The 12,677-nt window shown below is 33.6% G+C and overlaps 1 protein-coding gene across 1 annotated transcript in view; it reads left to right on the top strand.

The window, feature by feature from the left end:
- Positions 1-1,816: 1,816 nt before the first annotated feature.
- The window catches only part of LOC117162157 (virus-induced RNA 1), a 54,982-nt gene continuing 44,121 nt past the window's right edge, over positions 1,817-12,677 (top strand). The window contains exon 1 of the mRNA XM_033344011.2: positions 1,817-2,075. Within this exon, the coding sequence (XP_033199902.1) occupies positions 2,009-2,075 (67 nt within the window). The 5' untranslated portion in view covers positions 1,817-2,008. The remainder of the gene's footprint in view (positions 2,076-12,677) is intronic.

Raw genomic sequence — 12,677 nt, forward strand, 5'->3', positions numbered from 1 at the left:
CATCATCTTGTGTCGTAGGGGAACACGGAGAAATCTAATTCACCTTTGAACCAGAATAGACTGATTACCGCACATAACAATTCAAGGTAGACCAACGCACGCACAGACATCATTAGCATGTATGTAGTTAATGTAGCTATACATATCTACAAGTACCGGAGTACCGAGTGAGATTAATTATCTTTGAAACATTACCAAGGTTATTTGTAATATCGGAAATACCAAATCATTCGATAATAAATAACATGATTGATGACATTGTTTCCTATATCTGAATTTATTTCCATGATATGTAACATTGTCTCGATATTTCAAGAAAACGAAATATACATATTTTCCAACGATTGTATGCAGGGCCGTTTACACAGAAGATGTAACAAGGTTATACAGGAGCCCCGAAAAAGGACAAAATAATTAAAAAGAAAAAAATTAGAACGAAAAGTTTTTAATTTGTTAAAATTAATTTCATTTTGTAAACTCCGCCAGAATGTGTGCAAAACGATTAAACGCACATGTTATATTAACTATTGATAAAAATATTATAAAAAATTGAAATTTTTCAATATTATTGATGATATAACAATAATAAGTTACATCTTTAAATATGTTAATGTTTATTTTCTTATTTTTTGGTGTTATTTTCTTTATTATGTCTATTTTTCTTCATTTTTTCAAGAAAATATGCTTTTTTACCGATAAGGAATTATTTGGGACTCCAAAATATTTCTTGCATCTGGTCCCCTTATTAAAAGGGCCAATCTTGATTAAAAGTAAGTGAAACGGTGAAACTGATTTACGTATGTACATAATTTCATTCCACTATAATTAACGGCGCACTGTGATTATAGACTGATTGGTTAGAAAAATTAAACTCATGAATAAACCGATGCTACCCATCGATGAATTCGCAATATCAAGGATCTGTAGGAAATTTACCTTCCGTTCAATTATAAACATTTCCTTTGGCAAGAATACAATATGGTATTGTAAGATCAATTATTTCAATAAATTATTTTATATAATAGAAGAAAATGATTGAATATTATTATGTACTTATAATATTTACAATACTTTATTCTACCACGATAGTATCTTGGATGAATTATATTTGATTTTTACAAATATCTCCTCCATCGCAATAAAATCGAAAGATAGAGATTTAAGGAATTATTAACAGATTTCGTACATATCTTACCAATCTTACAGATCTCTTACCAAACATGGACAAACGGAATCAGTAATCCTGTATTTGAAACAGTAATTATTGAATTTCATTGCTATAAAATTCTCTTCGGTATTCCAGTTCAGATGCGCATGCACAATAAAGGTTGGAAATGTAATGCGTTAAGTCCATTTCATAGAACAAATAACATAGCTGTGGCTGACTTTTACGTCTTATAGTATCATTAATTCTCCAACATATTTATTGCAAATAATCGTAGCTAGTAGTTAACGCAAAATCATACGTTAAAAATTCGCAGAACGGAGAAAGAACTTGTTCATCATATTCACAATATCATCCATAGCGTTCTCTATCATTATCACATCAACAACGCCAGTTTGCAATTCTCTATGAAATTAATTATAAAGAATAATCGCGATCATTCTGTTTACACAGTTGTTGAAGACGATAGCGACATAGCAGAATGTATTATAGTAGAATGTAAATTAGTAATACCGGGAAAAAACGTTGTGCTATGAGTCAAGCAGCGCGCCGTACAATCACGTGACCAATGGTTCACGTGATTACGGCGAGGTGCATGATGATTGGTCGAGCAGCAGGCGAACGATCACATATAGAGTGGCGCGAGACAAAAGTCGTAGTGCAAAGCGTCAGCGAGTTTCAGTGAGCTGGTTCTGTGAGTGACCTTGATTCCCTCGCGAGTTGTGTGACAATCGTTTGCAAGAAGCCGAACGCGTCAGTACTAATCGAATCATCGTTGCAGAAACTCACCGCTAGTGGCTTTTCTAAATCAGCGCGACAGGAAAACGAAAAGACAAAACAAAAATGAAAACCTTTGCTGAAGTTCTACTCGTCGCAGCATGTTTCGTCGCATATACGCACAGCTTCCCCGGTGAGTACACAGTTTTGTGGTTACGGCAAACAAACGAAAAAGCCCCGACTTTTTCGTCTGTAACATAAAAATTCGACACGAGTGACGTACGAAGGGACAATTTGCCCGAGACTAATTATGCCGACAGATGGATCCGGTCACGTTCGACGCTCCGTCGTTATCGTTGTTTGTCTTTCGGGATTACCTTCGAAATTAGTTTCTGTCGACCCTACAACGAATCGAGTTTTTCAATTCGTTGTTCTCGAACAACTGAATAATTTTCCGAGGGGAACGGACAAGTGAATAAAGAGTCGCGCTCGATAGAATTCCTTGGCAATTGCTAAGGTCATATTCGTGATCTTGTCGCGTAACAGCTGAATAAATGCTGTTATGAGCGAAAGGAGCATGCGTACACCGAGTATTACGTGCGGGGGCGAAACGTATAGACAAAGGTATAGGGTGTTCGAAAAGTTAGTGCTCATTCGTTAATCGCAGCTTGTTTGTTGTACATGTATAAAACGTTCAACTGTTAGATTATATTTTCTTTTTTCAATCGTTAATACTACAACTATCGGATTTGTGGGTTGGGAAAGTTTGTCTTTCTTTTTGTATTATATGTATATTTTTTATAATACTTCCATTTAGATTTGTTTAGTATAGGCTCTATATTTTTTTAGTTATCGATAGCTTTAATGTTAAAATATTAGAAGCTTTAAATTAAACGTTATTAAGATAATAGATGCCAACTTTATATTCTATAATGTAAATACATATGTATCTACATACCTACTTGCATATATTCGTGACAAATAGACGACTTGAAATATTTACTAAAAATAGTTCAGGGAATAAACCGATTCGGTTATCGTGTGTGACTCATCATAACTATCGCGCCGACTCGAGACATTCAAAACAAATGTTCGATCGACATAGATCGGTTTCGTCAAAGAATATCAAACAAGCTGATCGAATCAAAACATTGTTCTTCTTACTATCAATGACACACACGATATTCGATATTTATCTGATACAAGACATTCGAAACTTCTCGGAACGTTTGACTAATACTTAGTACGATGTAGAATTAGTAATAAAGAGTTAGTAATAGTAATAAAGATTGATCTTTCCGGAGGTTAGAGAATACCATACATAGATAATAGTAATATAAATCGAATGCAACATTAAGGGAAGATAGATTCATTCGTAAAATCTCGCGAATATTTTTCGTTTTAATTTATATCTATAAATCTTTCGTTCTTGGAAAACTTCTCATACTTATTTATGATATTTATTGGAAAACTAAAAAATTTCGCTTTATTTAGTATTTTATTATCAGATGCATATAATGCAAATGGAATAACAAATTTATAATAAAATATACAGAAATTAGTGACAGTGAAAAGCATTCAATTCATGCCAGATATTAATAGATCGGCAGTACATATGTATATGTATAAATAGTAGTAATATACACTGAATATATCAATAGACTATATGTATACATTAACGAAAGATAGACTCATTAGTAAAGAAAATCTCGTGAATTCTCTCGCTTTAAGTCTATAAATCTCTCGTTTCCGGAATATGTAAGCGCGTACATATTTCTAAATGGACTTAACTTTTCTCATAGTGGGCATTTTCCTGCCGGAATAGTGCCATCTTGCTATAAAACTTCGCAAATCAAGAGCTGCGTCGGCCTGCCGTTGTTTTACGCAGTTTTATACGGAAAGTTGTATGCAGTATTGTCGTACACCCAAATAATCGTTTTCTCCTTGTTCTCGTTGGTAGAAAGTGCGCCAGGGATATTGCCAATTGGCATATATGTTTATTTTATTTCTTTTATAGTACAATTCGTGCCTTAATATAGCGTATAAATTTAAACTTGTACGTTTTAAATCTTGCCTAATGTTGCGTCATTCTCTTAAATACGTTACAATTCAAATTGCCTCAACGAAGCTTTCCACGATATTAGTCACATAATTTTATTGCTTTTTTATAACGTGAAATCATTTTTTGAATATTAGGAAATAAAGAGAATATGGTAGTTAAAGTATTATGGCAGGTAAAGTATTACCTACTTAAATGTCGATAACTTGTACTTGTGATCAACGTAGACTCGTTTACGTATAATATTTTGGATTATTTTGTAATACAGGTTATTATATCATGTTACAATGTCAGTAATGTAGTTTTTGTGAGAGATGAACTTAAAATAATGGATTTTGGCACGATAAATACTTTATGAAAAATGAATATAAAATAAAATAGGAAGGTGGCAAACAATTGTAGGAGATGAGGTAAATTATACTAATAATTAATAAACAGATAATTGTTTATTTAAACGCATTGCTTACAACATTAGCTTGAAAAATATTTCGTGAAACCATTTAAAAGAATAATGTAATAAGAATTTGTTTATGATAAATACTAATGAAAGTTTAAACTCTAGAATAAAAATGTATAAGTTTTAATGATTAGGCTCCGAGTAAACTTTTCAAATTCAAAGCTTGAAGAATTCGAAATATGTAGTATTGATTTTAAAGTTTATCTAACGTTCCTGACTATTCCTGTCTTTTCAATGTTCTGAGAGATTCGATGGTTTCAGATACATATTATGATTTTTCCAACTGATTCAAAAGACCTCGTAGCCTCAGAAACGTTCTTCCAAGAATATCTTCCAAAATTGTCATTGAAAGTGACATGATTGAAAAGTGCTGTTTTCACTTTCACGTTCACGTTTGCATTTCAGCCAAATTAAAGTGTTTCAAAAAATGTACAATCCTTTAAGTAATTTCTCAAATATAGCATTGTTCTTTCACCATATCGTCACTGATCTTTAATATATAGTACACATAATCTAGTATAATAATTTACTTTTCTCTTTAAAATACGAGTAATATTTTCACCTTATCAATTTAGAAATAATAAACAAATCAAACTCAAAAATCAAATTATTTAACTGATCATTTATTATGCATACCTACAACAATCATCGGGTCAATTTGATAATTAATTTAATTTAATATGACATTATAATCAATGTAATAATTTGTCAAAAAACAAGCAGAGGCAATGTGCCTTACAAAAGATCGCAAGAAACCTAAAGCTCAACACTTTTAATGTAAATTTTGAGTTTATTCACATAGGTGGTGAATAAATAGGAGCTCCAAACAGATAAATAAAGAACAAAAATAACTACTTTGTAGTTAAAATTAAAATAGTCTGAAGGCTTGATTAAAACGAGTGATTAACATAAACAGTCTCCGTTTTCGCACGTGAACCGTCAGTCCTCGTTTCTTTTTAAGCCGATTACATCGTAATACGTATTCAAAGCGTTGATTAAGTTCTCGTGTTCGTCTCGACAGTTTATTCATTACTACGTTCTTCTTTCCCACATGTATAAGGCTAAGTATAATTACATGGGTGTTATAACAGTAACTATCGTTATTAATTTAATAATGCTAATAATTGATTAAAACTGACTGTTAATCGATAGTTTATTTTATAATCGTCATTAAGTTTTACCATATATCTAATTATACCGGAAGGGAATTATTTATTATATGCCAATAGGCAATCGATAATTCTAAAAAAATTGAAAAATGTTAATTGCAATATTGAAAAAGAAACAAGGACGATAAGTAAACAATAGTGTGAGATAAGATAATTGATAAGATAGTTAAAATTGAATTGATAATTGAACTTTATAGTTTGTAATAGTATAAAGTAAAAAGTAAAATTTTCCTTACGTTATAAATATTTCTGAAAAATGATCAATTATGTTGGATGCAAAATAGGGGCATGCGATAAAATTAGCTTTGACCAAATATCTGGATGCATGTCCAATGACCAAGAGGGAAAAACGAGTATTCTGTCGTAGGAAGAAATTGCCGAGTGGTATTGTTGAAAGTACTTTGGATCGTTTATGAGGTAGAAGACAGCCCAGAATAGTTGGCGGAGTATCCAAGACTCGTAGATCCTGGTATGAAATTCACTTGGAGCGTGGACTTTGCTAATTAGTACCGACGTCGTTTTTGCAAGCTCGGAAGAACAGGAGAAACTCGTTTAATTGGTGCCATTTCATTCCGAAGATAATTGTTCGGATGAATTTCCGTCGAACCGGAGTTTACTCCAGTTGTGTTTTGATCCAAGTTTCCTGTCAGTCAAGATTTTGTCGCGCCGTGTGCCGGGTTGCTTCATTATTCCGCAAATATGCCTCGCATTGTTATCTGTCCTGATGAAAAACTAGGGGAAAAATGAGAATTGCCGGGCTATATAGGTTGCAGGTTGAAGAGAAACAAGCATCGTTATTGTATGCTTTCGTTGACCTGTTTCTATTTCTTTCTCTACCATTAAAATTTATGAATTAATTGCACGTTTCTGTAGTGCATACTTATCATAGTAAACATAATTTCAAGAATGACGAGACGATAATAGGTATAATACTATGTGATAATAAGCTATTGAAATTATGATTAATGCTTAAAAAATTATTAAACATATACCTTATATGCAAACTGAGAGAGTACGATGAACGTTTTTGTCAAAAAATAGTATTTTGCACCATTTTTAAGGTCAATTTAGATTTAAAAAACGAGCAGATGGTAATTTTAGTTGATTCGAGATTTTGTACGATATTATTTATATGTAAAATGGGAGTCGTTGCATTCTAGCAAAAGATATTACTTTTTAACTGTCGTATTTTTATTTTATAAATTAAATCTATTTTCGTGATAAAATCATGTGATTGTCTTTTTGATTAATTTTTTCTGAACGCATAGGACGCAAATTCGCAAGCCATAAGTAAGAAACTACTACTCCATAAGAATTTTAATCGTTTTGATTTTATCCAAACGTTCCAATGCCTTCAATATGGCTTTGATAAACTCCAATTTGCTCAACACATACAGATAAATATCTCTGTGAAGCATATATTCACCAACTAAAGTGTATTCAAAGTAATTTATAAACCGTGTCGTATTGTAGTTAACTGGAACTGTAGGAATGCATATGTATTACACCTGATTGTTAGCATACTTATCATAGGTATAATTTTTTGATGATTCACCGGAAGTGACTGGAGAATTTCATACACTATGTATTAATAAAGAACAGCTTACATTTAAACTGGTTTTATAATTTCTTTTTATATCATCATAAACATTCGTAAATTTATATATATTTCATGGTTATAACATAGTATATTGATGTACTTTACCAATTTCAAAAATATATTCTGCTTTAATTTCATTATACCCTGAGATAATTGAAGCCTGCGTTGTTTGTCAAAGAATATCCATTTCGAAAACTCTTATACTATATTCTATTTATACTGTATTTAATTTTGTTCAGTACCACTTACAATATTTTAAACGAAAGTTTCATTTTCATAATTTTTGTAAACCTCCAAATAAAGAGTCTTTAACGCGATGGTTTAAAACAGATCTGCGAAATACAAAATCATACAGCACTTGCAAAAGTACGTAAGAAACGTCCAGTTAGCACAAGTCCTAGAATCAACACAGACGAAGACTAAATTAGATAAAGGTGTGTACTCAACCAATCACATTTTTATTCTTGCTTCCATAAAGGCTATTCTTTGTGTCAACGATACGTTTGAAGATAACATGACAAATATTTTACCGTAAAATTACTTGTACCGTGAAACAAAATTAGTGATAGGGAAGTTAGATTTAGTATATCGAAAATTTTTTTCGATTTACTTTTTACGACTTATTTTTTTCGACTTTTCGCATTATAAGTCAAATTATATTCTATTATATGAAATCATAGTTTAATCAAGATTTGCGAATCTGCGTTAATTGAAAAGTCATGTGTCTATATTTGCATGTTCATGTGCTTCTAAATTTTTCAGACATCTTTCATAATTAGTAATGATCGCTCTGTATATAAAACGGAGTAATACTCATATAAAGCCAGTTGCAAAATTATTTTAGATTTAAAAATGCTTAGTCATTGTCTTTTAATTTGTCTTTCAATAAAGGTTAAATTGTACGAATTTTATTACAATATAGGCACAATCATTTTTCTCTGTTCAAAGAAATTTTCGGTGATTGACCTTGCAGTCCCCTCAAAATTCGAGGCAACGCCCAAAATTGCCCGTCTGTCACGTTCAGGTGTAACACGAGGTCTGTCACATTTTTATTTTTTCCATAAGCTTTAGGATTTCTCAGTACATGCTATACGGCATGACGATTTCTATTTAATAATTTCACAATTTTTGCCAACTTTTCTGGATTTTTAAAGCACTTTGATTTGGGTTAAATTTAACTTCATATTTTTTGTCTTTTTTTTACTACCGAATATTGATATTTATACTTTCATTTATCTGGGATTAATTCCGCTCGGACGAAGTTTATTTGTCGCGAATCGCGCAGATATACAAATTAATTTGCGACAAAGGGGGTGAAGGCCTCGCTAGCCAGCATTTAATTATATCGCGAATAGGATACGCGACTAATTATTTCCGACATCGTTCAATCGTTAATTAGTTTATCCAGCATGAGCCAACTGGTTAGGCATTGTCTTTCTTTTCATATACCAACGAACGTAGCCAGGAACGTTCAACGTCCACTTATTCCTCTATCTCTGCACACGTATTTACGCATCCGTTACGAACGTAAATGGATGTTTGCGCTTCCTCGCGCCGTTTCATGTCACGCTCAGTTGCTCAGTTTATTGTATACGTACCTTTGCTCGCTATCTACCTGCTTAATAACCTTCCACGTTGAAATACGGTACAACAGCAAGAATATGGGCTCGATCAAGCTTCGCGTTGCGTTGAATTTTAATTTGACCATTGTAATCAGCGTGCGTTGAACTATTTCATTCAATCTACTCCATACTCAACTAAATAATTTCTGAAAATTGGCTGTGAAAAATCACAAGGTTTCATTGCGATTTTGACATTTGTTTAACGCGACTGCCACGATAGTCATTGGTAATTTATTACGGTGTTGAGGGCTAACAGAAAATAAATATCAAAGTATAAGAACTATGTTGCTTGTATTGACATCAGAACGAAACTTCAACTTAATACAAACCTAACAGCACGAATATATCCTTCAAATAACTCGTATAAAACTTCACCTTGAAAGCTTACTTTGACAACTAGTAAAAGCCACTAGAATGATCCATTGTCTATCCAAATCAGCCATTCAATCAACTTAAACTCTTCACCTATTCTATTCAACTCTCAGTCAAGCTCACTCGACGACGTGTCCCTCTTGCATGGATCATCGAAGAGGAGGCCAATCATCAGTTCCCATGAGACGGAATACTCACGTAGACTAGAATATACGCTGCCATTTGGATAAACGATTACGTAATCTTCACGTGATAATGTATCATGTACCTCGTACACAGCCAGAGCATGCGTACACCTGTACCTATATATCCATAGATAAAAAGCAGCCACGAATTATGAGGAACTCGGTATTATTTTCCTGTCGCGAACAGGTCCGCCAGCCGTTGACGCAGTAGTGTGTTCTCGGTTTGCCTTGAGTGGCAGTGGCAGCGCACAATATGCGGCCATTAGGTATGCCGGCCGCGTCGCACCACTACCGCCTTCGAGTAATTTAAATGAAAAAAGGGGGTACACCCCCAGTCACTTTGCCTGGTCGGCGTGCTTTTTCTCCGCTGATGATCGCCGCATCCGTTCATCGGGTCCACTGTCCCTTAGCTGGGCTTTAACACGTTCGCCCTGCCACCGAGACTCTCCAGGAGGGTCAATTTAGCACACGATCATCAGCGACGTTATCAGCGATTGAGTTTATGATCATGGGAACTCCCGGGACACACGATAGTTGTAGCAGCTCGATGAGAGCGATAAGATACAGTCGTATCTTTCAGATAGCTTAGCCTGTCACCTATGTAGGTATCCCTTTGAATTTCCATGACCCGTATAATGGATCAAGTATAATCTATATATCAGTGAGATGTCGTACGGAGCGAATGTGACATTACAGTCAAGGATAAAACGAAGAACTCGTAGGTGAACGATGTTGTCGATGACTAGACAAAATTGGATTGCGTAGAGTGAGTGTTTCATTGAAGAATAAAGTCATTAAGTGTCTCAATCGCTCTGCAGACCTATCTTTGTAGCTTAGATTACTGTCCAATTATGAAAAGGGCAATAATTGCAAGAAATGTAAAACCAGTCTCTTTGAGTCCTCGATTCAATGCTACAAGGAAACAGTACGTTTGTTACATTTATACAAAATGTAGCGAATGTAGGGAACGACAAAAGTTTCTGTCGGTTTCCCACAAATTGGTTGTTTAACGGATAGTGTCTTTCATAATTGGATTTGCCTTTTTATTTTCTAAGCTCCAGTTGTCTTCCCTGCAATTGCTTTAGTTCAGTCTTTTATTATTTCATAGTTTAACCTTTCTACCTTGATTTTTATTTTCACGATCTTTCGATTTTAATTGAAACAGTAGATTGTAGGAATTTTTTAGGGAAATCTACAGATTGTTTAAAGTCTAATTGAAAAATCCAAAAGAAACTACTTCGTTTCAACGTTTTACTACGCGTTGTTATATCTTACCAAGACAGGTGAATGACCTGGAGGATCGTTGCAATATGCATCCGAGGTTAAAAGTCGAAGTTGACTCGATACGCGGTATCGTTGCAGCAAATTAGTCGAAGTCGATCGGCTGAAGTGTTTCTGACACTTCGGAAGGTTCCTGTTTGCTATCGTGCAATCCGAGAAGTTGTCGTTGCAATCCTCGACCGAAATCGTTCGAAACTATATCCTAAGTAGTTGGCCCATGTATTCCATCGTATGAACGTTTTCTTCGATCAAATACGTTAATACTGGAAAGAGTAGTGGGTTATTAGAACGTTTCAATAATACAATATTCCAATTAATTGAATATTAGATATTTCAATAACTATTTTACCGTTCTTCGAATTTTTTACAAGCACTTGGCTCTATCTACGAATGATAGATTTACTATTGTAATATCTCTATGCACGTATCGTGTCACGAAGTTCATTTTATATTATGGAAAAATAAGGATGCAAGTTGGAAGTAAAGGAAGTAAAGGAACGATAGGTTGAACACATCGCCGAGGATTTATAATTCCGGAAACTACGCGAGGACAATACTCTGTACTTAACAGGACATGAGATACTTACATCTGCGAGCTGCTCCGTGTTCAGTGTCCCAGATAACTTGCGATGTATCGCTAGAAAAGACGTGTTAGGATTGAACTTTTGTTCCATCTCCGAGCTACGTACTTACGTGCAACTTACATTTAAGCCGAGGCAATCGCATCGGCGTTGCCGCTTTTTAAAAATCGATAAATACGTACATCAGTGGTAAAATGATACGGTTGTAGGAAACTTTTAGAGTGTATGATTCGTTCAAAACTCATGGTTATCAAATTCATAAATCGAATAGTTGAAAAGAGCGATGATATAAATATTACTTTTTTAAATTCTTTAAATTCATTGAAATAAATCAATATAACAGAAATGGATACTTATTGTAGAAACAAATCATTTTTCTTTTTTTTTTTTTTGTTTTTTAGAGAAATTTATAAAAGACGGCCATGGTATGGTTTCTCATTGGTTAGCTGATAAAAGGAGGTAGTTCTATTATTAATCGAAGATTGAGGGACTAGAATATTCTAGTTTAATTTTTACTTTAAAGTAAAAATAAAAATATGGATGCATATTTATTAAGAATTTAAAAAATTTATACGGTTTTTTTAAATGCATCATATCGGAATTTTCTATATTTGTAATTCAATGAATTATTTTTCAAAGTATTTAAAATATCGATACGTATACAATTGAATAATAAAATACATCGGCTGAAATTACAGGATTTCACACGTTGCAATGTAATGTATTAATATATCGCTAATGGATTTTAATGTCCCAACTGTGCCAGTTCGGGCTGTATGCCGGTTTGACGCCATGAAAACGCGTTTGATAAATTCAACGTAGCATTGCATTACATAAAAACGCGATGCCACTATCGGTCACAACATTTTTTAAAATATGTATAATGTATATTATTACTCGAAGTACACGGGACGCATTTTTGTGATTACGTGGTTTCATAACGTGCCTTTCAAAGCAATGCGGCTGATTTATGGAAATAAGAAGTAAATTAGCGTTCTCCGTGGTAGATGAGTTGAAGAACACGAAACGCCATACGACGTAATAATTCAATACCCTGATGACGCGCACAGGAAACGTATAAATTTTTAAATAGCTAAAAATTAAATTTTAATCTATAAAGTTCGCGATCAACGGAACCCGTGCACTTCCATTTACGTATAATTAAACGGAAATCATATTACCAATTTTCGTCGTCTGACGCGAGCCAACATTTTTACTGTAATTAAAATTTTGCCGTTTATGTGAAAATTTTTTTAAAGCGAAACAGAACTTTTTAATTGCTGTAACAACAATTGCAGTAACGTGAACTGTCCATTTTCATTCTGTACAATGATTTTAAACAGTATTAAAGGGAGTTATTACTACAACGTATTAAACGAAACTCATGCGTTCATATTGCTCTCTAAAATCGATTCTCCAATTTGTAATATACTCAATTGCCAGGTAACCGTGAAACACATTCTTGTTCA

This window comes from Bombus vancouverensis, chromosome 2 (assembly GCF_051014615.1).
Source record: "Bombus vancouverensis nearcticus chromosome 2, iyBomVanc1_principal, whole genome shotgun sequence".
Lineage (NCBI taxonomy): Eukaryota > Metazoa > Arthropoda > Insecta > Hymenoptera > Apidae > Bombus > Bombus vancouverensis.